We start from the raw sequence: 27,975 nt of genomic DNA on the forward strand, positions 1-27,975 counted from the left end.
TGAATTGGTCTGAGCAGCAATGGCTAAAAGTCAGACTATCCTGCTCAGGATGTAAGTAGGTCTATGGTGGGAGCCACACAAATGTGTCCCCATGGCCACAAATTAAATTTGTCATACTTGACTTCTGGCATATACTTCTGGCATAGAAGTTACTTTCAACAATAAATAGGACATCTTTAAAGGAGATTCTTATGATGTTACATTTTTAATGCAACAGGACTGGCATTCTTTTTCAGACATTTTGTTGATCTTAGTAACTACCCAAAATAGTGTCTCAGTGGAGAAAATAATAAGAGTGTCAATGTTGTTTTTGAGCTCATTCAGACCCTAGAAAAGAGTCCCTGTATCCTCTGCCAGATACACTCTTGCATGGACTACAGAGACTTCTGTTTGTATAAACGATGAAGAAGCAACGGGAGAAAGAATTTGAACATCTTCTGTGAAGCATTCATTGGATTTCTTTTATTCAAGCCCATAATCTTGGATCAAGCTACAGCTATGTATCACATCTTCCTTGCATGTGATACAGCCTTTAATGCAAGACACATTTACTTCACCAGGGTGGGGTTCAGCTATAATCTTTTTTCCTTCTCCACAAAAAGTAAAAAACAATAATAATATGACTGGCCAAAAACCCAGGGGAAGCTGACCCTTGGCTAAAACAGTGAAATGAGAACATCCCCCCCAAGGACTAAATGCACGGATCATTAAGTTTTATCCACTGCTAGGCAGCCTGAAAGACACATGGGCTACCAAACTTTCAAATTAAAAAAAACAGATTTGAATTTTCCCACAGATTACTTCTTAATCACCTTTCTGGTGCAAGAGAAGTAAAAAGCATAGTTAATACGCCAAGAGAGTACAGTAATTATTTTATGGAATAGTGTAATTCTTTCTGAATGAGGAAATATAAAATAGAAATTAAAATTCCTAATTCTGAAATTCAAAGCTGCTTAAATTTAGAATGAACCTGGAAAGTATCAACCTCTGATAACATGGGGCTACCATGCTGCAATTCTTTGTACTTTTCACACAGGCACCTCCTATTGAGCCCAACAGGGTCCATGCTGCAAAAGCTGGATTTAAAGGTTTTGAGGAAATCACGGAATTGCTGATGGATCTCTTGAGACCATATAGTCCAATCTCAAAAAGGGTCAGCTAGAGCAATTTTTCCTGACCTGGGTCAAGCTGGATTTTGATTACAAAGGGCCTTCTTGGAATTAGGCATATAACAAGAATCTTCAGAAACATGAAAATTTTAAAACATTGCAATGAGAATCTTCAGAAACATGGAAACTTTAAAACATAGAAACCTAGAAAAGGTGACACAAATTCATCCTACTTAATTTGTTAGCAAGGATGGAGGCACTAAAATCCTTTTACTCACTTCATTATCATGTTACCTAAAGAGCAACTATATAACATAAACGTTCCTGTTGCTGGGGTTACCTTCTTTACTGCTGACCCCGGTAAAATTTGCAACAATTTTAGGATTTCTACTCATAAAGGTCTATTAATCTAAGACCCTGGGTCATTGCATTCATTTAACTAATAGGCCATTTTCTTTTTACTAACAGGACTTATTACTGTAGATTAGTAGATTACCTAGTAGATTTTCTACCATCTCCTCTCTCCTCTTATTTATTAATTTTTGCTGCTCTACACAGCCATTTACCTATTCAGTAAATGCTTTTCCAAAAGAGTCTGTACAAAACGACCCCATACATCAACCCAGAAAGTGACTTTTGAAATAGACAGCCAATTTTAGGAGTCAATGTAAAACATACAGGTTTCCTTTGAATAGCAAGCTGGGACTTGCAGACATAGCTCCTTTAGACACATGGACCTGGCTGGTCAGTCTCACCATTTTACTTTTGACGAGCTCTTCAATTGCACTGACGAGTTCTGCAGCACTGGGTGTCTCAGAGCTGGTCGGCCGCACCAATAACCGAGAAGATGTCTGTGCAATGACAAAAAGGAAGGAGAACCCCAGAGTTAGCCCAGTACTTGCTCAAGGATCAAGAGATTCCCTTCACCTCTCTGTCAGACAGGTACCTGACAGTTACTGTCAGTGTCATATAACACTAAGTTCATCCCTTCCAACTTGAGCAACTGGAGTTGGAAATTTCAAGTAAACCCCACAGAAGTTAAATGCTGGGATAAAAATTCCTATTCCTACATGCAATAGAAGTTGAGGAAATATAATTGCTGATAACTCCTGACAAATAGCCATGAAATTTGCCTGAGCTGACCAGTGCACAACAGTTAGTTAACCTATTTCAGTGCTGCTTTAACAAAGCAACAACTGCAGAACAGTAAGAGAAGTCAAGAAGACTTGAAATAAAGGAGGAAGCATTAATATGATAAGAAAAAATACACCAGTAACTCAGGGACATTTACTTTTCTAAAGGAGCTGGGGTATATTGCCCAGATTCAGATGGGAAATTGAGCTCACCATTCCTTGTGCCATCCATTTTTCCCAATGGTATGTGTAGAGCACAGAAGATCTCTGGCCTCATAAGCTATAAAATGCCAGTTTATAGATACAACTGAAGGTAAAAGGTGTTCACAGTAAAGGATTCTGGGAGAAGGCCATTAAATTCAGCCTCAGTAATTTGCAAACAGAGTTGTTTGCATATTACATTTATCATTTAGTAACTGGAAAGTGGAAACAGGGTGTAATATGAACCATACTTCATATTACGAACAGCACAGTGAAAATCATGCAGCACAGGGCAAGCTGTCCTGCAAACGTTTCCAACAAACCGGACGAAGAAACAGCACAAATAATGACTCAACACAAGAGGTTCAGCTCAAACCAAGCATGGGTGTAGCAAGACTCCCCATAAGGAAATTAAAAAAAAAAAGAATATACAGATTTTAGGTAGTTTGCCTTGTATTTGCCTTATTTGGAAAGGAAAACAGGGGCTGGGTAAGCAAAGGAAATACAGATCACTTTAAACAGAAAGATATGGGAACTGAGCCAAAGCAGAGACAGAACACAAGTCAACATAATGCTGCATCAGAGTTTACAAAAAGAGAAAACAAAAAGCAAAAATAATTAGTTTCATATTAACACAACTGATCTTGAAACTTTAATACTGCTTATCCAAAAATTAAATGCAAACAACTTGTAAACTGCCACCAAATGCAAATCCATGATGAGCGCAACGATTCTGCTGAATGGAAGAATGCATATAGTGTGCAGATGAGCTCTTAGGGGGCAAAATGGTTGTGTTATTTAGTGCTATTAGACAAATCAGTATGGCCTAGCACATGATGTTTGCATGCACACTAAAAACTGAGCAATCCCACTGGTGGCCTGTCTTTTAGGCAATTTACATGCTCCTGTCATCTGAGTGCTGACCAGGTTTTCCAAAGCTGGGTTTTCATTTGGGATGCAGAGCTCAGCTTAGTCTTACAAAACACTGTCAGTGCTGGATTCAGATTCTGGTTATGGTTTCTTTTATTGCTCTGCTGGGGTACATGGGATGTGACGTAAAACTTCAGAACTGTTATTTCCAGCTCCTGTGGTTATACAAATATTATCTGAAAAAGAAGGACCTGCATAGATAAATCTGCTTGCTGACTTTCGTGATGAGGTACTGTGGGAGCAGAATACATCCCTCTCCCAGAAAAGAATGGAAAGCTGGAGCAATCAGCTAAGCTCATGCTGAGATGCTGCTAAGGGCCCACAGTGGGTTGGGAAGTGAAGGAGAAATCAGCAAACAGGGAGCTTCCAGCACTGAGCAGGAGCTCTGGAGAAGAAGAAATGCTTGCAGGGAGGCACAACAAACGCCAAGTTTCTGAGGTCACAGAAAGGAGGAGACATTCCTTGGGATCCAGAGTGGCTGAACAACCCAAGAAACCACCCAGCATGGCAGGAATGTGAAGGAGGACTCCACCCAGAAGGCAGACAACCGGGAACTTGTTTGCAAGCCTTTTAGTAATCAGTAACTCTATCAAATAGAGCCAACTACCTTCTCCTGGGTAAAACTTTGCTCTGGCATCTCACTTCTGTGTTCCAATAAAGCATTTACTTTAGGTGCTAGAAGTTGGTGGTGTGTGGACTTCAGGGAGGCATACACAACTTCCCAGGATGTCCCATGAGGGGACCTTTTGCCTCCCACCATGCAGGACAAATATTGCACAGTAACAACACATCACAGAAGAATCACTATTTATATGCTTTGAAAAATTATGGTATAATATTAACTTAACTAAATTTTAACTTCTCTGAAGTCTTCTCTAAATGTAGTTTCAGCTACTCTAAAAACTGTCCCAACATGTTTTTACTGAAGTGGGTGCATGTTAACCTCTTAAGAAGATGTGCTGGTTTTGGCTGGGGTAGAGCTAATTTTCTTCACAGTGGCTGGTATGGGGCAGAGTTTTGGATTTGTGCTAAAAAAAGTGTTGATAATGTAGAGATGCTTTTGTTGCTGCTGAGCAGGGCTCACACAGAGCCAAGGCCTTTTCTGCTTTTTGTACTGCCCTGCTGGTGAGGATGTTGGGGGTGCTTGGGAGGCTGGGAGGAGACACAGCCAGGACAGGTGACCCAAACTGACCACAGGGATATTCCAGACCATGTGACATCATGCACAGATATAAAGAGGAGGAAAGGAGGAGGAAGGGAGGGACATTTGGAGTGATGGCGTTTGTCTTCCCAAGTCACTGTTACACACGATGGGGCCCTGCTCTCCTGGAGATGGCTGAACACCCGCCTGCCTATGGGAAGCGGTGAATTAATTCCTTGTTTTGCTTTACTTGTGTGCATGCTTTTTGCTTTATCTCAATCTGCAATTTTTTTATTTTTCACTTGACCCATTCTCTCCCTGATCTCACTGGTGGGGGAGTAAGCAAGCATCTGGGTGGTACTTGGTGGCTGGCTGGGGTTAAACCGCAGCAGAAGTGAAAATAAAATTTACTGGAGATGGAAAGCTACTCAAAACTATTCTACTCTACAGTGGAAAGGGTCTGACTTTGCACCAGAAATACACAAGTAAGCAGATACTACCTTACAAGCACATCCCTTCACATAACTGTTCTTGCTATGTAAAGAAGTATATAATGGAATTAATTTTTCTCTGGACAACTTTTTATAGTATTTGTTTATCAATAGCTTTTCTGTCACCGAAGGAACACGCAAATACGGCAGCTCATCAGCAGGAGCTTAAACATATTTTCATCACCATTATTTTAATCTTATTTCTAAATCTAAAGCTGAGATTATTCCACCAAGAAAACATTCTCTCAGGTCTAAAGGCTGGCTTATTTTTTCTTGTTTTGTTTCAGGAATATTTCCCAATATATTAACTCTTCAACTTGTATATTGCATTTTGTCAGCTGAAGAAACATGTAGGAATTGAAAACACAGAGAGCATAAGAACCAGCCATTTTGATCCTACAATCAACATCTTCAGGGATGAGTGAGATTCCCACTGAAAGGCAGTGTTTTTAAAAGGAAAAAAAAAAAAGCAAAAATAAATAAGATCCACTATAGTTATGAATAGCATCTGCACCACTGAGAACAGAGAACAAGCAGTCACAAAATTCACTATTCAGAGTGTAGATTACAAAGGTTAAAAATTTTAAAGAACAAAATGGCAAGAAAAAAATAATGTGCATATTTGCTGCACAAGTCCACATTATTTCCATTCTAAACCCCTCTATCTCCAGACCTGATACTTGTCCCCTAAATGTCTGATCCAGGCTCTAAGTTTAAATAAACCCTCTCATTGTATGAACATCGTAACATTAAAGAAAACCAGATCATATGCAAGTAAGATTTTCTTCATGCAATTACTACCTACAACCAAAGCTCCATTACCGGTGCAAAATTTTTACCCTCAATTTTAATGCATCTTTGTTTGCAAAAACCAGATGGATTATGTGCTGGTTTTGGCTGGGATAGAGTTAAATTTCTTCACAGTAGCTGGTATGGGGCCATGTTTTGGATTTGTGCTGGAAACAGTGTTGATAACTCAGAATGTTTTAACTATTGCTGAGCAGAGCTCACACAACACCAAGGCCTTTTTTGTTACTAACCCCATCCTACCAGGGATGAGAATGGGGGGCCCAAAGAGCTGGGAGGGGACACAGTCAGGACAGCTGACCCAGACTGACCAAAGGGATATTCCAGAGCATAAGGCATCATCCTCAGCATAAAAGGCTGGGGGGAAGAAAAAGGAAGGTGGGGATGTTTGGAACGATGGTGTTTTCTTCCCAAGTCGCCACTACACGTGATGCTCTCCTGGGGATGGCGGAACACCTGCCTGTCTATGGGAAATGGTGAATGAACTCCTTGTTTTGCCTTGCTTGTGTGCAAAGCTTTTGCTTTACCTATTAAACTATTTCAACCCAAGAGTGTTTTCAGTCTTTCCCTTCTGATTCTCAGAGGGACAGTGGAACAGTGACTGTGTGGGGCTCTGTTGCTGGCTGGAGTTAAATGAGAACTATTACCCTTATTTGGCAATTCCTTTCTCTTAGGCATCCCCCCTCCTCCCCTGCTCCCCCCAACGAAAGAAAAAACTAAGAATAACAAAAGGTATGATTATAAAACAATTAGATTCATATCATTAAATATGTCATCAGTCAAAGAGATGTAAATCATCCCGTGAGAATGATATGAAGTGGACCACTTCCACATTTAAAGTGATAGCAGAAAAATTTCTACACTTCTGCTTTTAAAATAGAGAAGCGTCTAATTCATGCTCTTTTCACAGAACACCCTTTTAATGTTGTCTAAAGTGATTACTTCTGTCTACCATGAAGCTGTATTATGTACATTTTGGAGACCTCTGGAAGCAGAAGAAACATCTGTGCAAACAAAGGTTATCTCAACATGGAAGCCTCTCCCACTTCGTGCTCCTACCTTGTCATCCTGCGAGTCGGGCTGGAGAAGGCTGTGTTGCTGAATTGCCATCGGAGGAGGAAGCGGCACAGCATCTGCTCCCTCTTCGCCTTCCTCCTCCCCGCAGCTCTGCATGCCTGAAGAGGATGACTTGGAGAGTGTGCCACTGCTCAGCCCCTCGTTCCGACCTCTCTGTAAATAACATCAAGATGTTCAAGCTCTGTTATCTCAACAGCATGAAGCTTGTTATCACATGCTCGTTTTAAGTCTGTTCTGTAGTTTCAGCCCTCTCCCAACAAGTTAAGATGTTCCTACAACTGCTCCTTAACAGAGGGGGAAAATGCAGATGCCAAAGACAGTTTTCAATATTTGGTAAAAGCAAAAGAATTCAAATACTAAGAAAGAGACATTCAGCTGAAATTTACTATAGGAAAGTATCAAAGCCATGCTTGCTTTCCAACTTCAGTTCTAAAAGAGAAATCTTTATCTCTCTGAAATCTGTATCTTTCTATGTATCACAGCAAGACTTCTAGAGGACATGAAAAAACTCCTATCAACATGAAGTATTTTGTCAGTTACCATTTCTGTCCCCTACAAGAAACTATGATTTCAAGTACCCAAAGTTTAATGTACTGATCTCACAAGATAATTTATCTTTACAGGAAGACAGCATAAATGGTTATTGTTTTTTCCTGACTTTAAAGCACTGGCCCTAGATTTTTCCTTTCACTCACAGAACTGCAGAGTAACAGGTACTTCCAAAACAATGCTACAGCTGCAGCACAGAGGGTCTCTTTCTGTAGCCTGACATTCAAGGTCAGAGGCCAGTATTCATTCCCAAACAACATCTCTCAATTCATCATGCTGCCAAGTCTTTAGTCTTTCCTTTCCCTACACTTACTGTGTAACTTCACTAATGTTCCAAGCTTGCAGAAAAGTATGTTGGGAGGAAGCAATAAATAAAAAACTGGGCAACTGAGACCGCTTTTCTGTACAGTACATACCAAAACCAATAGCCACAGTCAATCAGATAAAAGGGAATAGCATGCACCCAGCTGTGCCTTTGGAAGCAGCAGCATGACATTCATTTCAGCCTGAACCACAGGTTTGTAACACCAGAGAATTTGGCACCTAACTGGAGGCCAGCTTTGTTCACACATGAGTTCCAGGATTTGAAGGAGAGGCACATGTTTGTGGGAAGAAGGGAAGCCCTCAGTAGATGTCCTTGGTGACAAAATTTGGAAGAGCTCACCATTTCCTTCTCTCTGATGAAAACTGCCGTGCTGGTGACTGGCCTGCATTAAAGGGCCAGTAATTTTTCTGTGCTCTAACTCTTATGTAAGGTGAAATTAGGGATTTAAGCAGTTAAGCAGCTCTCCCTACACTTTCCCTGATCCATCAACAAGAAAAGCAAAGGGAATACAAAATGACCTGATTATTCCCAGACCTTGAAGCACCTTTATTCACAAAACCATTTTTCTAATTAGCTTAAGAGAGTAAAGCCAAGGGACAACTTTTTACTCTCCCTTTTTTTCAATTATACAGACTCTCAAAGCAGAGAGCACAAACTGTCCCTGGCACTGTACTTACAGAGAGTACAGCAGTCAAGGGGAAGCACAGGGCACATACCACTTTGCTCCACTGCTGGACAGTCAGTTTTGGAGACAACCTTCACCTGACAACATGCAGGTCCTGGAAAAATATACAAACAAGTCTGGGGAAGCTGCCCCAAGCACTCACCTCTTCAACAGTTTCATCTTGCGGGGTCGCTGCACTGTCATCGGAGTCCTTCTGAGAGCCTGCATCAGCACTTTTACGAACCTCTCTGCTTTTCTTATGCTTGTGGGCCAGCTTTTTGACATGCCCATCTGCTTTCCCACTGCTAAGGCGCCTCACAGGGCTGGTGAGCCATTTCCTCAAGGTGTTGCCAGGGCGCTTGGGGCCCGGGGAGCTCTGAGCACCGATCATGTGGGGCTGAAGCGATGTTACAGAAGCTGGAGGACTGGCATCGTTGCTGGAGACCGAAAGGGAGTCTGGAAAAAAGAACAAGGGGAGCATCTTAAAGCTGAAGCACCAGCAAGTCAGAAACAAGGCAAATGGATGTATGTAATCATGGATATCGAATTGAATTTATGGACAAATCAATGAGATTATTTTGAAGTAACCTGGCCTTTAATGACACTGCAACTATCAGTCTTGATGCTGCACAAGCAGCATTGATGTGCTTAGAACAGTCATTAATTTCATTAGATTCATTAATTTGTTCCTGCCTCAACTATAATTTATACTTCCCACTGCTGACACTTATTTGATAGTGAATTATACTTTCCATCTGTCACGTAACTTTACGGAAAGAGACGCCTGTTTTATCTTTTAATGTTTACTGCTTTGAGCAAAGACATGAAGGGTAACAATAATTGCCTCAATGAGATAAGCAAACCATTTTTCAAACACCAAATTTAATTACAAATGCTCCAATTACTTTCATTATTTATATATTTCCCCTACCCTTGAGACAGAGGGAAGAAGAAACCAGAAGACAGTTAAATGTCTGCCTTTTACTTAAATTTTCTCAGGGTTTTGGATTTTTTTTGTTTGTTTTTTAAAAAGGCACAAAGCAATGTTTAAAAGCCCACTTGCTGAAATCTCAGGATCAGCAGTAGTTCTCAGCATGACACGCTTGAAGTTCTGTAATGAAACAAAGGATACACTTTTCTCAAGCCATAGTTATGTATGCACGAGGTAAAAAACACTTTCCCACCAAGGTTCCTGTCACTTGAACAGGACTGTATGCTTATGATGAGCACCCGCTGGTTAGCTATTGTGAGCCTAGATTTCTTTTTTTCCCCATGCAGCACAATGCTGTTTCCCCCAGCAATTATTTTTTCCCCAAAAATATACTTTTTGGGGGAGGGCAAGGGGGGGAGGCACTGGAAACATTCTTATAACACCACTCCTATAAATATAATCTACCACTGGGGTATTAGCAAGACTCTCCTAGGTTGTCAAATATAGGGTTTTTTTCCCCTGTGTGTGCACTTCTGCAGACAGATAGTTTACATAAGGATGACATAAATAATGTTTTGTTGAAAGTTTCTACTGCTGGGAGTTAAATGCAGTGCTTGTGTTCCTTCTTGAAGCTTGACACAGATGTTCAGGTCACTTCTTCTGGCAGCTTTTCCCTAAGAGGTGTATTGCCAGTCTTACCAGAGATAGTTTGTATTTTGTGGAATAATATGGTCACATTGATGTAGCAATACACCTAATCATAAACATCCAAATGCTTGGATCCACACGTAAGTATGTGAGGCTGCTCCATTTTCACAGAGCACTAAGTATAAATGATGGTTTTTAATGAAGATGGGGAAAGACATAAAATGTGGATATATAAGAAGTCAGGACTTTTTATTTTTCCTTCCCTATTCAAGCTGTTTCACAAAGGACACCCCTTTCTTGGAATCCAAAATACAATCTATCAGGTTGTTTATGAAAAGATTTCTCTATTCCAATAAAGCCTATGGCATGTCACCAGTAAGATACATCAGCTCTGATGCCAAGAACATTTGTAGCTTATATTGTAGGAACCCATACATAATAATTGCTGTTAACCACCACTTTCATCATGTTTCCACAAAGCCGAAGATAAACCAACTTTATAATGCATACTTTAAGTCTAGCAAGCTAGCTGCTAACTCTTTAAACCAAGTCACATTGCAGAATTATCTTCCAGCAACAGCTGTAGGTTTTGTGCACATGGTCACATCATGCCATTAACCTGGCTTCAAGGTTTTAAGTAATGGGTACTAGCAAAAAAGCAGATCCAGAGCAACCAACACTAGTTGTCTTTGTCTCTAAACCTTGAGAGAACAGTGCTACAGAACTCCCACATAATTTTCTTGCTGAAATGGAAAGCATAAGGAAGAAATTAATTATCTGTAACAATGGTTTTCAACTTGCAATCTGAGTATCCCTCAAGGCCCCTGGATTACTGCTTAAGGGTTCTCAGCACATATGCAAGAAAAGCAAGCCTATTAGCCATCAGCATCCACATCATGACAGAGTTTTGACTTTATTAAAAAAAAAAAAGTGGTCTGCTTATTAAAAAAATTCCAGACAAAACTCGCAACCATCTGCAAGCTCTCCACAGGAATCCAAACAATCTCATCTTAAACCTCTGTAAGAATTTCGTTAACTTCTCTTTCACCAAACTTATCTTTACCTTTCCTGTATCGCACATTTTAATTTTTATCAGATGCCTTGTTTCAGAAACCATAGCAAACATCAGCTGATGGGTATTTCAATAAATAACCTTCTGCTAGTCTGCTAGCAGAATACAGAAGATGAGAAAACAGTGGTGGCGTTCTTGTAAATAAGTTTCTTAAAGCATAAACTAAATGCCTTGTTTTCAAGACTCCCAAGCTTGAAGATGTTATAACCACTCAGCCAAGTTTTTCTTTCATTTGTATATATTTTTTCTCTCAGTAACGGTTCATACAAGGCTCCTTCCATACAAATAAAATAGAGAACTTGTTTACATAAGAAGAAAAGATTAAGCCTTTGCAGAAGTTCACCATGTGCTACTTTGTATTTTAATATCTGTTGCATTTCTTTCTTTTAAAATTACTCCTTTCTAACAAAAAAGCAGCATGGTGGTACAGTAACTGATTGCATAAGATTGACTTTTACATAAACATGCCTATTCCTAAGCATGTAACATGCCTGCAGTCAATAAACCCCTACTTCTTTTTATAAAGGTGTTCCACCTCCTCAAATTTTCATACATCCTTTTGACAATCTACACTTAGCAACTACCAAATTTCTTGTAAAACCAAGCAGTACAGGACAGAGGCCCTGAAACTGGAAGACAAGTATTTTTCTCTGACTGCACTTTTGTTGTACCACTCCTACTCTTAACCCAAGTCAGCCAAGAGTTTGTGGGCAGGAGGAGGGAAGAGAGCACGAAGAAATACATGCACTCTGCTCAAGCAGAGAGGATCTAAGAGACAAAACAATGTAAGCCAGACATGTTCCGCAGCACATACTTTAGCCATATCCTCCCACACAACATTAGTTTTCATTTGGCATGCAGCATGTAACTGCTGCTTATCTTCTCTTCTGCATGACTTAATAAGAAACACTTACTGAAGTATTATTAGGGCTTCAGGGAATCACAAAAATGGACATAATGTAAGTAGTACACCAAAATGATGGCACTGTTCCACTTTGTTTTTTAAAGCTTGAAATCGCTGGGACAGAAGGAAAATCACAAAGGCTGGGGGTCTATGGAACTAGACCATGCCCACTGCAAGGTACACAGGCTTGCATCCAGGCAGGTTTTAAATATTTCTTGAGAAGGAGACTCCACAACCTTTCTGGGCAGACTGTTTCAGTGCTCTGCCATCCTCACAGTAAAGCAGCTCTTCCTCATATTCAGATGGACCTTCCTATGTTTCAGTTTGTACTCACTGCCCCCTGCCCTGTCACTGGACATGGAAGAGCCTGGCCCCATCCTCCTTAAACCTGCCCTTAAGATACTTGCATGCATTGATAACAACTCCTCTTACAATAAATAAAAATACGTCATTGCTATAACTCTACCAGCCTAAACACCAAATTTTATTACAAAGCGCATTAAAATATAGAGAGATTTAAAAGCACCAGTGTTAACCTGAAGAGAATACCTACCCACTAGGCCTCTTCAGAGATCAGATCCAACTTTTTGCCCCTCTTTAAATTTGCAGAAAACATCTCTTAAGTCTCATAGCTGAGTTAACACTCACTAGAAATATTCCATGCCAGTATTTTCCCAGTGAGACCCTTTACCGTCTATTTTCCCTTCCCATCCCAGCTGACAGGCATCCAGATTTTCCAGTTACTTACTTCCATCTGCTTTCTCAGGACCCCAGTATCAATACTAAAGCACGGTCATCTAGAAAACCTAGATGCCCATGTTCATAGATTTATCTAGAGGCATTGCCAGGTCCAAGCATTAGGGAATATCAATATCCAATACAGGCATTTTCAAGAGCACAGAAAGACTTTTCACCTTCACTATGAGAAGAGCCCCATGGGAGTGTCATATTTCTCCCTGTCCCATCACTATATACTACTTCTATCTATACAATTAGGGATACAGACTTGGTTTGATTGATTACCATGCTTGGGATTGTTTACACTAAATCAACTTTGTTTCCTTTATCACTACATAGAAAATTGTTTTTCTAGGGTTGCTCAAGAATATTTTATTACTAAGATACGCTAGGAGGAAAAAAGGAGTATTCAAAATTAAACTGAGAACAACATGGAACTTTAAAACCAAAACAGATGGAATAAATTTTGGGTATGCTAACCCCAAATGTGTTTCAAGTACAGTAAACTTTCTAGTGAGAATCAGATTCCCTTTTAGAGAAAGATAAATGAAACAGATGGACATCTTGGAGAGAAGAAAAATCCAACAAACATATAGCGATCACACACAGCAACACCAATCCAACAAGAAACCATCAAGCTTAATAAAATCACTACTTTTCAAGTAGAGAAAGTTTTGCAATTCAAGAAAGTACTTTAAAAAACCTAACGGATGGGCTTTGTTTTATAATTCATAGCCACAGTAAGAAAAGGAGGCATGTAACTGCCATTTCCCTGAAAATAAAAACCACATATGTTGCTCTGGTGGTGAGGTCAGAGAGTTCACTCAGAGTCCATAAATATATTTTTGAAGCTAAAGGGCAGGCAGCATGGGTTCTGACCCCCTCAAACTAGAAGATAAAGTTACCTTCAACAAACAGGCAGATTTTTGAAACTGGAAGGGAAATGGGAATTCTCATTCTAGTCCCAGCTTTCTTAACACTAGAAACATGCACATCTGTGATTAATAAACTGGATTTTTCCCTAAAAAATAAATCAGCCATGTTAAGCTAGTTGATGACTTGAAAGACTCTGCTTCATATTAACTATTTCCATATTGCTGTTTTTCAAATTTTATTGCAAGGGGCCACAGAAACCCTAGATCTTTTACCTAGGGTATCAAACTGAATCTGTTTTATGCTTGCTCTGCACCTCTAAACACAAAATGCTCCAAAACAAAATATAAGAACATTTCACAGTCTCTGGACTGTGAAACAGCAATGGGGCAAAGACTGAAAAACAGAGAAAGCAAACTTAGTAACCCTGACTGGCATGTCACTCTGCCACTGCAGGTGGCCATCCATGGACTTTAGGGAACAAAAACTCAACCAACCAACAAACCACCAACCAATCAACCAAAAAAAGCCCAAGAAAACTCACCAGGAGAAATTAACCAGCTGATCAATAATATCTGTTCCAGGTACATTATGAGTATTTGGGGAAAAGGGCTGTTTGTTGGTTCAAACCAGAAAGCACAACCTACAGTGAGGCACTTTCAGGTTTAATATGCAAGGCGGAGTTGACCAGCATCTAATGACAAGAGTTCATAAAAGCCCACCTGCATACACAGTGATCACTTGTTATTAGATGAGATGGGGAAGGCATGAAAAAAAGAGTGCAAGGATCATTTTAGTCATGGACACACACACACATTTTCTGCCTGAGAACTGCTTTTGAGGTAAGAGGTTTACCAATCTGCCATGTACAAGACCACTCAGATAATTTTGTATGCATCAGGAATTCCATTTCTCTCCTGCTGAGTATCCATCCTCTTTGAAATATCCTGGCTGCCTATTTTTTGTAAACCAGTACTGGAATGTACATCAAAAGGCACTAGATATGTTTCAGCTTTTAGAAAGCCATCGTAATAGTAGTTACCAATTGAAGACAATACAGCTTAAGCATTATCAGGCTTGCAAATGGGACATTTCCACCAAAATTTCACTTGTGAGGTAGAGTGATATAATGTTGATAAAACTAGTTTCTTAAACAAATGAATTGTGATTTAAAAGATAAAAAAATGCAGGAAGCTAGTACTCAATACACAAAAGAAAACCCCTCAATCACATTTGTGTCTGGGGCCTTAATCTCTGGTCAGCAAACCTTTCTTGTCATTTCTTTCAAGTTATACACTATGCCAAAATACAAGTTGTAATATTTTCAGTAAGTGAACAGACAAAGAGTTTAACTCCTTAGCACATCTTGCCTGATAAAATTAACTGTATTAATATTGACTGATACAGCCACTAGTCCAGAGCACTTAGATTCATATATATGCAATAATTAAGTCTTCCATGTCATCAAAAGTCGATTTTGTTAACATCAGATAGACTGGAATTCTAAGCTTGAGGCCAGATAGTCTTCAGCTTCTCTTAATGAAATACTAAACTGCCCAAAAAGCAATTAAAAAAAAAAATCCCAACCTGCCCCCAAGACGATCATCTTGATGACTTCCAAAGGCCTATCTAATAGTGAGAAAAGTCATTCAACAGACATATTTGCAACTGCACTAGAGAAAGGAATGAAGAAAAACTCTGAGTAAGTGCAGAGAGAATACACTGTTCATTTGAATTAAAAAATTAGTGGCAAACTTAAGTCTGAAAGGTTTAATGCACTTACATTATTGTTATAATTACTTTTTTCTTAATATCTTCTCCTGCCTTCCTACCCCATAGATTTGAAACTAAATTTTTGTAAACCAAGGTTTTACATTTAAGCTTTTAACTAGTTTCACATGCTTTATAGAGTGTACACAGAGAGAGCTGCAAATACAACAGCTATCTATGTGCTAAACACCATCAGTATTCAGATAGGAAAAAGCCCTCCTCTTTAAACTGCTGGACAACTTTGCATCCACACTTGTGGTTTTGTTTTTTGGGGCTTTTAAGCAGGAAGAAGGCATGATATTGTGCCAGAAAAAAATCTCTTCACACGTTAACAAAAGTAGTTCTGTTTGTGCTTCCTGGAATTCATACAACAGGGATATAAAACCTCAAATCTAAATCTTGTATTCTGCTACATGCACAAGGCAGCACCACAGAAAGGGAGACTGGACTTCGTGGGACATTTCATTCTTTGCAGTAAACTGTTATTCTCTCCTGTTTCTGGAGAGGAATGCATTTTGTGTCTCAAGTAGGAAGTATTAAGACTTAGTGCTGAAGTTTAGTTTCACAGTTTGTGAAAACCACAAGCTTTTAATAGCTGAAATCTCAGCTTCCCTGTACGCTGCTTATATTTTAATAGGTGGTGCCTGGATTTCAGCTCTGTTCTTTCGGCCACCTGTTTGTTCAGATTTAAAGACAGCTACATCCATGTGCCTGGCAGGACATGCCAAGGACAAATTTATGTAACTTAGCACTGTTTCTCAGTGAAGTCCTCACTCTATGTCAGTGAACTGAGACGTCCTCTTAACAGATCAAAGCAAGTAGCCTGATTATTTTAATATGACTGTCTCCCACTGGAAGGGAGGGTGCATTTCCCCTAACCACTAACGGCACAGGCCCTTTTATGCATGCTTTTATGTAAGAGCTAATGAACAGAAACACGTTCTAATTTTCAGGCAAAGTTTTCTCCTTTTCATGCACAACCTCCAGTGAGGTTCCCTTGAGCCAACTGGGGCTACCACACAGTTCCTTATCTCTTCAGCTCTCCCTGTGCCTCCCCTTGCATGATATCATTTACATCACTGTGACAGAGGACGTAAGATTATTTGCTCTGCAGACCTGAAATAGGCAAGTTTTTCAGTGATAGATTTAAGTTACATACTAACAAGTCCCTCACAGGGCCTGACACCTACCACATGATGTAACAACATTAAGGTGACAACCTTCTTTCATTTAATAGTTGAGAAAGTACTTCAAGGCAAATAGTGAAAGAGAATTAGAGAAATACTGCTTTCCTATATTAGCTAGCAGGTTTTCCCATAGTACTAATGTATATTCCCTATTTTGCTTGAAATAAAGTCGCTTTTAAGATCAAATTTCTCAAAGTTCCACAAAGATTCAACTACATTACTCCTTTTTCAAAACATGGGCATTTTTGAGACACACATATTTTAAAACTGTTTGTATATGCTATTTTAGCTAGGTGCCTAGGATCAGGTCTATTTCCAAGTACTACAGGATGACCAAAGAAGAAGATCAGATGAATGCAAGGCCCAACCACTGCTCCTCCCAGAAGGGATGCAGCAGAAGGACTGTTCCATGCCCAGGGCTGCAGCCTCCTCAGCACCTGAGCTGAGAGGAGCTGCGTGCAGCCCTTAGCTCTCTCCTGCTCCCCAGCACTGCTCTGCTGGTGAGCTGAAGATCTCAGCACGGGAAGCTGTGGAGAGTACAAGACAGCCACGGAAGCAGTGGGAGCTGGCAGCACTTGCTCCCTTCCAGCAGCTCCATGGCACAGCACTCCCTGCCTTGGACCAAACAAACCAGCGAGGCAGTGCGGAGAGGTGACATCTGAGGTAAAGAACGGAAAGGAAGGAAGGCAGAAACTTTGGACCAGGGCCTTGTAGGCAGCACTGTCACTTAAGACACAGAGTTTTGCTGACTGCTGACAATCCATCAGCCTCATGCTCACCACGTGCAGCCACCTCCCAAGGGCCATGCCGAGGGATGCCTGCAGCAAACATGAGGCTCTGCCTGTGGCAGAGAGCTGTATGTCATACACGACGAACGGGAACCACTCCTGACAAGATCAGTGATAAGCAGTTTCAGATTTTAACGGGGGCAACTGTGCAATTAATTCTGCTCATCTGTTACTGAGCTGTAGGGGTTTTATCATCTGCTACTCTAATTTTTGCTGCAAAGTAAATTTTCTCTCCGAAATGGATAAAAATAAACTGCAGTCCTAGAAGCACAGCTCTGAAGCAGCACAGCAGCTCATCTGATATGCTTTGTGCATCGGTCCAGAAGAGAAAGATTATGAACAGATATGAAACAAAAATGTCCATATCAATACGGATAACAGAACAGCCAAGCAAAAGGGGGTGGAAAAAGATGCATTCAGCAAGCCCTCTGCTCTGCTGAAAGGAGAGAAAGCTGTGGAGGAAGGGAGGGAGAGAAGCAAGTCTGCATCAACTGCATGAGGAAGAATCATGATCTCAGATGTTATTTAAAGCAACACATGCCATGCTTCCCTGTGCAAAAGCTCAGCAATGCAGAGCATCCCAATGGAAGGAATTTATCCTATGCAGATTTTAAAACACCCTCCACTACATCAAGAAAAAGGCTGTATACTGCTAAGATATTGTAAAAGCAAGTTTCAGCAAGCCTGATCTCAAAAGGAAATAGTGAGACACACAGTTCTGCTGCACTGTTGAAACTGAGAATGTACACATGGATAGGGTGGAAATTAGCTTTCAGCACTTTATGTAATCAATACAGACAAGTCCCACAATTACGAAGGCAAAAACTAATTCCACACAAAATCTTCATGAATGCCGAGCCAAAAGTACTTTTGTCAGTAAGTTTGAAAAAATTTGAGCAAGTATAACTTCTGCCACGTATTTACAAATGTGCGACCTCTAGAAAATGAAAGTAGATGCATTTTATTTTCTCTCCAAATGCCTTAAAAATTCCAACACATGAGAAAACCTCCAAAAATTCTCTAGTAAAACTGAAAGAATATATGATAAGTCAATAAACATACTGTAAAACACAAAGGGTAGATACTATTAATAACTGCTAAGCATACCTTCAAGTGTATTAGTAAAGTTTATAGAGACGACACACCGTGTTAATATTAAGTTACAAAAACAAATGAATCTAAAGAAAGAATGACTTTATCAAATTTCATTTATTTTAAACCCCTAAGTTATGAGACTACTTGTACTAAAAAAATACTTGTTTCCTGTTCACTTACTGCAGTTACACATTAACCTAAATACACATTATAATTCAACAGCAATTTTAACAGTCTTTTTTTCTTTTCCCCCCATCCTCTTGATTCAAAGCAGAAGAGCTCATTAGAACAACTAGCAATTGTTTGGAGCCACAGCTTTAGCAACAGCTGTACAAACACATCAATCTCAAGTTAGGAACCCTGCCATAAGCTCAATAATAATAATATACTGTTTAGCTTTGGGGCTATTACAATAACTTTGGTTATTTTCTCTTTCCAAATGTTATGCTATTGTAGCCCTCAAAAAATACATTGAGAAAGTAATTTAGGGAATTGGGAGCGAAGATGGAATGGCTAAAATAGTGATAAAAATGGGTCCTCTAAAATTCCTATAGATAAAAAACTATGTTTCCTCCTCAACCAATTAATTATATTAGTGATAGAGATTCATTGTATAATGATGTTTGCGCCTTACCCAATTAACTGATATTAGTGATAGAAATTAATTGTACAAACATTACTTTGCATCGTAAAATGTTGACCTTTTTGGTGCACACGCTGTCTGGAGCCCTTGTGGCCATGCCACTGCTTTCAGCCTCCCCACTGTGTAACGAGATGACTGCAGGTGATGACAGACAGCTTCCTTGAGTGCAATCCCACCTCAATAACTACATTATCAAGAGCAGACTTAGATGACAGTGATTAGAAACTGAACTGGTTTTATATTTTTTGTCTTCAGATGGAAATGTAACCTGAGCAATACAATGCGAGCACACGTGATTTTTATAAAGGCCAGTCACATTGGAAATACAAGGGTTTTTTTAAACAAACTCACTGTCAAGGTTGACTAGCAGAGAGCTATTGAAAGTCATAATGCCTGTCTGCAGCAGAGATGCCTTTGCAGGATGAAGTATTTTAAGGGATTAGGCAAGGGGAAGATACTCCTCCACATATTCATCAATTTTGAATATAGACTGAGTTAAAAGGGGAAAGATAACTCTTTGGTATAGAGTATTTCAAAACAAGTATTTTAAAACTATAAATTAACGGAAAATGTGACATTTTTTCTCAGTGTGCAATTCAAATACACTGAATACTAAAAATAGAATAATTGCCACGTTCGTTAACTTGATTACAGTCTCTTCAGGAATAACATACGTAGTGCTGAATTTTCTTTGGCATTATCAAGCCCACACCATGCACACACAAAATGCTACACTTTGTCATGCAACTTTTCCATTGTTTTTGTTTCCTTGAATTTTCCCAATAAAGCATTAGGAGGAAGGTGATGTTGTCAACTGCCTTGTCCACCCAGTCATCTAAATTCCAATTCTTCACATCATTTCCCAGCTCCCATCCATCTAATACTACCTAAATGACCACAGGAAGGTGATGCGATAAGATCATAGGAGAGCTGTCCAAAACTGGTTTGGATATAGGAAACAAAAGGGAAAAAAAAGGTTAAAAAAAACCCCCACCTTCTTCTGAAAGGCAATTAAAAGGCAAAAAACCAGAATTCTTATTACTTGCTTTAATTAGACACAAAGCAGAGGAAGGGAAGGAAACCTGTAATAGTTTCTACAAAACAATAATTACTGCTTTTTTAAGTTACAGACTCAACTGTAAGCCTAAATTTAGGGGCAAATATGTTATCTGGTGAAATTTAATTAACTTCTATTCATTTTTCTATTGAAAAAAACATTTATTTTTTTCATCAAGTCCCCAGCATTGCCTACAATGCCTCCAGACAGCTGATCTCTATGAAGCTCTTCTTAGGGTGAACTCCACACAGTTTGTATGTTGGGTGGTGCTTTTTTTAACCACTCATTCAAGCAGATTGACTGGAGGTGTCCAGTTCCATGTTAAAAAGCAAGGAAACAAAAAAACCCCAGGTAAGCGGTTTAATAAGCATAATTAAGTGTTGTCTGTGAGGAAAATCAACCTTTATGGGGGAGGGTTGTTAATGTTACTGATGTTGTCTTTTCAAAGCAGGATGGAACACACTCTCATATCACCTCAGTTCTGTTCCTCTCATCCCCTCCTCTAAGGGAGAGTCAGATGAGCCCAGTTGAGAGAATTCAATGGATTGTTACAGCTGCTCATAGCTCTGCTCAAAAGCAGATTATGAACATATTGTTCATTACTAGTCTTGCAATGAGCACCTAGAGGAAACTCCCATTATGTAAGGCGATAGCCCACTCTTATGCTGCTGCTTCACTGAAGTAATTTGTTTAAAAGAGAGCTGTTACACAGCAAGAGGGAAATTAAATTGAAATGTAAGTTGGAATATTTCTGCTTTGCTCAGTTCAAGCCCATCCATTCAATACAGACTTTTGACCATGAAACAAAACCATATATCAGACACTTAAATACAGGTATTCTCTGAGAGAGGTGACAAGGGGGTAAAGACACAGATGCATTTCTGGAATGAAATCAAACTCCACCCTTCTTTTCAAAGTTTTATCAATATTCCTTCTGGTCTCTCTCTGGGAAATTTGAAGTCTCTTTGTGTTGACTGCTCATTGTTCCATCATGTTTTTGAAGCAAAATCTAGAAATTCATCACTAAGTATTCTGAATATGATTCAGTAGCAATACACAGGAATACAGTCATCTTAGCAAAATCAAAAAATGTTTATAAATAAACATTTCCTTCTTAATACAAAAATGGAGTTACATGTCCTTATTACATGAAGATTGTATTATAAAACTAACTACATTTCCTTTGGGAAAGCATACGTTTTCCTTTTACATCTTTTAAAAAAAAAGTTAAAACTCAGAACTGGGTAGCTGGTTTGAGAAGGAGCTGGGGCTAAAAGAACCATTTAAAATTACTCTGCTTTCACACACTACTTATACAAAGTCTGAGTGGAAAGTGCTGCAGTGGAGGGAGCAGACTTTTAAGGATTAGGCTGCCTGGGGAACATTAAATCTATACACACAACTGATCCACACTGCTGCTCAGGCTTGGCTTATTTCACTGAGCAGGTAACTTACCTGAGAGCTACAGAAAATACTTTTTCAACGGACTGAAAAGTCCAGTTCAAAAGTCCAGTTCAATATATCCAAATTATTGGGGAAAAAATCAGGAGTAGTTCAGATGAAAATATAGACAGTGGTGGATCTCACCAGATCACTCAGAGCAAAAAAACCTGAGTCTCAAATCTTCAGGTTCATGAGCAGGGATGGCAATTATGAAAAGAAAAGACATCAGTGTTTTTCTTGCATAAACCCCTATACCTCAAACATAACTTTGGGTTGTTTTGTTCTTTTGATTTTTTTTTGAATTTGGCTTTTTTTTTGAGGGGTGTTGTGTTTTGTTGTTGCTGTTTGTGGTTTTTTAAGGGCGGATTTTGGGGGTGGAGGAAGGTAATGGTGTAGCATTTTCTGCAGGATCTATTCGCAGGTCTGGCTGCCTGTGTTATTGCTGGTGTTGACCAAGAAGCAGCTGGATCCTATGTGCAAGCACAGGGTAAATAAACTAGCAGTACCTGACACATAGCTCATTTTTTACTAACCATGAAACAGCACCTTCAGCTAACTCTCTTGCAAGTCCTGCAGCCTAATGATTCGGAAAAGCCAAGAACAAGTGAGTAAGGATGCAGAGGTCAGGAAAGCAGCACCTTTGCATGTGTAACTGTATAGCTGATACATGAGCTCAGTTTCAGGAGGATTTTTGTTGCACGCTCTTTGTGGAGATGGAAAGGCACACACAGCACATATTTAACAGCTTCCATCTGTATTCTAAAAGAATAGACTTTCAAAGTGTATATGTGAATCTATGCCAAGAATTACACCAACCCATTAGTAATAACTGGACTCTCCCACTGCATCCTCTGAGTTCAGTCCTCAGAGATTCTTATCCTCTCTTGGACACCATTTGCTAACAATTACTTTACAGTAAAAGCATCCTGTTTTACAGATGAATTATTTCTGAGGCTTGATATACCATAAAATGATATGAAAGAGGTAAAAAGAAAGATTGTTTAAAAGCATGTATGTGAATCAAACTATCTATTGGTCATATAATAAATATTTCTTCAAAGCTAATTCTCTGTTCTTTCTCTACTCCTACGACCACCTTTCCTCCTTCAAAACCCAGTTCCCAGATGGTTAATAACTTCAGGATAAATTTGGGGGTTGTACATTTATTCCCTGGATTTTATCCATGAGATTTGCCACTCAAATTTCCCAAGTGAGATTCAGACTCACATGATCCACTTAGGGACTGAAACACATACACGCTATTGTTTCTTCCAGCTCATAAGGTAACTAAAAAAATATGTTATTTTCAATATTCAGTTCCAGATTGAAACTACTCAACACTCTCTCCAGCCAGATAACCATAAACAACTTTAATATTTATCTTGTTTCTCTTGTCTCATATGCAAAGCATTTTTAAGTTACAGAAATGGGTGGAATTACCATGAGAATTGGTTTCCTCCTACCAACACCACTGCTTTCTCCAACTGATGTCAGATAAAGGCAAAAATACAATACTTACTTATTAGTTTCTGCAGTTTCTTGCCAGTTCATTAATCAAAGCCCTATTTTCTTTCTCCCTATATCTCAATGAGTTTTCCTTCCTTCAGGCTTAATGCATAAGTGGGGCAAAAACTCAGATCATTTAATTAAGCTGGAATACATAATTATTAATTGTACATATATTCGAACATTTTAATGAAAAAGGTACCAAACTTTTTAATTCCTTAAAAAAACCTTTTAAGCAGTGTTAAAGTCTTCTACAAATAAAATGTGCTTGAGTACATTCTGAATATGAAGCCTAAATCCCACACAGCCAGTTTTAACTTTGGAGTGTCCAATGATACTATAGATACAATTTTTAGTTATTCCAGTTCAAGAGATGGCATAGCTACAGTTACACTGAGGTATGCAAGTAAGTTTTGCTCCCCTATTATGAAAGGCTATTAAGCCTCCTTACAGCATGGTCTGTGTGCATGGACATCTGTTTTTAAGACACAGAAAGGGAACAATGAAGAATGCTTGTGAAACCATGTATGTTTGCCAAACAAGACTTCATACGTGTCTATGATCTTAATTTATGGTAAGAACGGAAAGCATCTCGCTGATAGGAACTGACTACACCCAGCACTTTATAAAATGTGTTTTGTAAAAATTATTTGGAAGTCAACTAACCACTGCAACACCAAGAGTTTAAAAATGAAGCAAAGGAGCTACAGTGAAGACAGGAGAATGCAAAACAACAGAAAGGGGAGAAGACTGCTGCTGTGCCACGAACAGACCTACAGCAGACTAGGTAGCCACAGCTCTGGGTAGGGACTTGCTGTAAAATATTTTGCTGCAGAACATTCTGCCTATCAACTACTATTTATAATTGACTGCTTTCACTCCCACCTTCCTGCAAGAAATACTGCAAACCTGCACTTGTTTACTTCTAAAAACTGGAAATTGCTGTTTAAGGAAGCGATGGTGCAGCACTGAGGGCTACAGAGCAGCCTTCTGAGAACACAGCTCTATTGCTGGATCCGAGATGACAGCCTGCTAACATTAACTCCCACTGGCTGGAAATCCAACGCCCCGGTACTTTTTGAGGAACTACTGAGAAATACAACCATCCCACCGACATGCGACCCTATCTTCAGAGGTCTCTGATAAGATTAGTTCTCATTACATCCTTGATTTCATGTTTGCAAGCCTTCTACCATCCTCCCTCTCCTCTCATCAGTAACTGCAGTTTGGATATTATCAAATAATACTGATTATAACTCGTCTTTTGCAGCTTTTCTTAAGTATAAGCACACAGCACACAGCAATAGGTATGTGAGAAGGCATGCCAACAGGTGCATCAGCTCCAGACCCTAAAGGTTAGCACTGTTTTGTTCTGGAGATATTTCCAACTTTCTAATGTGTATCATACAAACTTGTTAAGCAGCAACAGATCAAATGCCAAACACAAACACTGTTTCCTGTTAAAAGATTACAAAGAAGGAATGGGAGAAGACCCTTCAAGAAGCAAGTTTAACATGAACATCCTTACCCTTACCTCTGTGTTCCTCCAGTAGAGACTGAAAGCATGGCTTACCTCCATATTACATTTAAGAATCAATGCTGCCCCCAAATAAATTTCACAGACCGAATTATTTCCCAACTACCCTTTCTTTTCATGCTCTATTTCCTCAAAAGCATTACTTCTCAACAACAATTTAACAGAAGCGATACGTACTGAATAATCTATGATTTCTTTGATTTAGCAGCAACACTCTAAGAAAATTTCTGCCAGCCTCTTAAAACAAAATACTACCATTAATAATGTTTCACAGAGCAAGAGTTACCATTTCTCATTTCCCTAGTTCAACTAAAAAAACCCCATAAAGTCGCACATGCCTCTAACAAACTTTTTCTGAAAGAGCTTACTGTACAGCATCTCAGTAGTTTACAGGGAAGATTAATTCCGTAACTGCTCCCTTTCCCATACAGGTCCTTTCTGTAGTACTCTGCATTTTTTGGCTAGGGTCAGATCAGAGGGAGGGGATAGAAGAGAAAAAGAGAGAAGGGGGGAAAAAAAAGCATCCTACTAAACTCCTGTGATTTGAAAACATCCCCCAACTAACCAACCAACCAACCAACCTGCCTCCCCCTGCCCATTGTATCTGTACGGCGCATATTTGTACCTAAATCCAGGATCCAGTATTTACAGCCACTCGGCTGCCCGTTGCCGCAGCAGGTAGGATTTACTGTGTGAAGAGATCCCAGAGTGTCAATCTGTTTAATCCTGTTCGGCATGGTGAGGAGTCAGCTGTTCCGATACCCACAGCTTCCAAAGAACCTCCTCACCCTCAGCCCGGGATGGGTTGCAGCCTCTCCTGAAGATATTCACCCGGATAATGTTACAGGCAATGCCATCAGAATGAGGAAGTCGCTGTTATCTTCTCAGTCTGGTTTAGACCCCTGCCTGCCGTCAGAGCAGCTCCTCTCTTCTGGGGATGCTCTCCTCTGACTCACTGAACACAGTTCCAGTCTTTAAATTCACATGTGGGAATAGCCAGATGCAGCAGATTACACTCTACCGTAACTACCCTAATTGAGGCTCAGGGTGATCTTAAAAAATACAGCAAACCAGCAGTTTTTACTCTCAGCCTTCAGAAAAGATGCAGTCTAGTGCCCCTACAAAGCTCTATAGTAACCAGAATGCACAAAATGAACCTCTAACACCTCTTTTTATTTTGCACTGCACAGATATTTTTTAATGCTTTAGCTAAAGGCATAAATACAAAAAAGACGGACATTTTCTGGTCAGCTAAACCATGCAGTGCTTTCCCTGGAACTTACAATTTTCCTTGACAAAAAACAGATTCTGTCCTCACCTTCACCTTCTCTTGAGCCTTGTTTGTGATAATCAATCAATCAATCAACCAAATCCCCACAATACCAGAAAATCCACACCATTTGATAAATTAATTTAAGATCTTGCCCTGGTTTAAACTACATTTCAGATCAGTTTCACCTCTGAGTTTATACTCTGCAAGATATGTTTCTACTTCATTAAGCTTTCTTCCTGTTCAGTAAACTGAAACTGCATGTATTTTATTTTTTGTACAGGCATTCTTCACCTAGCATGCCACAAAAGCATTTGTCTATAAATATTAAATTATGTTTGTGACTTTTTTTTGCTATGCAAACGTAAAAAACATGTTTGGTTTCTTCCCCTGAACACATCATCCGCTGATTTGAAAGGAGCTACATAAAGCTACATTCACTTGATAGATAAACAGCCAAAGCAAGAATTCAGTTTTTGTAAAAACAGGAATTAAATGCTGTCATTATATGAATAGGAAAAAAAAAACAACCCAAAAATGAGATTGAACAAACAATACTATATAGTAAACAAACATGTAGAGAGGGTAAGAAGAAACTAAAGCAGTGAGGGGGTTGCCCATGATACTAGCAAACGCAAATGCATGTAATGCAAAGATAACTAGGAATTTTACACGGAACTGAGAGCCTATAGAGTCCCAGAGTCAAAGAAAGCTTACCATTAGCATGCAACACAAGCTGGGTACACACACCTTATCCTGTCTGCACTACTGAAGAGATGTGGTCACCCTCCACCTGAGAATAATGTTTTGCTTTCTAAGGAAAGTTAATCTAAATTCTAAATCAGTTTTTCCTTCATAGCCTCCTGCACTGAAAGCATTAATTCTGACTCTTGATCAATTTTCTTTTGACCCAAAACAACTTTCAAATAACACTGAATTCCTAAGGGTGGGGGTGCTGGAAGAGGGGAGAGGAAGGCAGAGGAAAAAAAACTCTCTTTCTTCAGGATAAGTGATCTTTATAGTTTACCACCTACAGTGAGACTTCCACTATGGCTGGTTTACTCCTAGTGAAATTGCAGAACATCTGAAAACCATTCTAGTTTCTAGTTGAGTAAGAAAAAGAAATAAATTAAACAATCCCTTTCTTTCACTCCACAACCGTTCCCATGCATGTTAAATATACTAAAGAATATTTTGCCATTCTTGTTACTGTAAAACTCTGACACCTTTAACCAACATCTAGTTAGATAGGTTATCAATACAGCTTTGAAGTAGTGATTTCCATATGTAAGAAAGCTTCTGACTAAAAGAGAGCAAAATTTATACAAAAAACAGTTTTTAGGTTGGTTTTGTTTTGCTTTTTAACCACATGTAGACTGTCCTTATAAAACCAATAATATATGCAGGAAGATATTAAAAATGCTCTGGGAACCACATCATTTGCAGCTTGCTATTGCAAAAAGTTCTTCCACTCCTACTGAAAGCAAACACTGTCATTTTTAGGTTTTGCTTTGACCCCTTCTCAGAGAAAAATCTGACAAGATTCTCAGAAAAGTCTGACAAAAATCAAGGTGGTGAAGGAGAGAGAATGACCGCATGAACTGTCTTGGAGTCATATTTCACAGGTTCTGTGGTTAAGAAGAAAGTATCATGGATACACATTTGTCTTGGATGACACAGTTTTTGTAAAATGCCAATTGCTTCACAGCAACACTGGAGGGGAGACAACAGATCCCACGTGAATGTGGTGCAGAGCCACTGGGCACATTAGGTAAGAATTTGGTTGAAAAACATCTCAGGGCATATACTGAAACAATAGCTACAACCTTCTTATAGTCCAAGGCAGACAGCTCAGGCTTGTAACTTCTCCTGAAGTATAAGCAAAAGGCAGATGATGTCTGTACCACAAACCCAATATTTCTCAACTTAACAGGCAGAGACCATTATGCAGTACCACTGTCACCTCAGATCAGACTTAAAACACCTCAAGATGTACCACAAGTCTCAGTTTCCAAGACAGGGACTTGCATCAATACATGTAATTTTATGCCCAAACAGGCAGCCTATTAATGTCTTTCCATGGTTT

At 39.4% G+C, this 27,975-nt stretch overlaps 1 protein-coding gene across 1 annotated transcript in view; it reads right to left on the reverse strand.

The window, feature by feature from the left end:
• The window catches only part of TRIO (trio Rho guanine nucleotide exchange factor), a 245,667-nt gene that overhangs the window by 26,297 nt on the left and 191,395 nt on the right, over positions 1-27,975 (reverse strand). Inside the window, exons 35-37 of the mRNA XM_085052129.1 lie at positions 8,591-8,883; positions 6,872-7,042; positions 1,865-1,960 (exon numbers count right to left, since the gene is read on the reverse strand). Of these exons, the coding sequence (XP_084908255.1) occupies positions 1,865-1,960; positions 6,872-7,042; positions 8,591-8,883 (560 nt within the window). The remainder of the gene's footprint in view (positions 1-1,864; positions 1,961-6,871; positions 7,043-8,590; positions 8,884-27,975) is intronic.

Source organism: Lichenostomus cassidix, chromosome 2 (genome assembly GCF_008360975.1).
Source record: "Lichenostomus cassidix isolate B80296 chromosome 2, HeHo_3.0, whole genome shotgun sequence".
Taxonomy (NCBI): Eukaryota; Metazoa; Chordata; class Aves; order Passeriformes; family Meliphagidae; genus Lichenostomus; species Lichenostomus cassidix.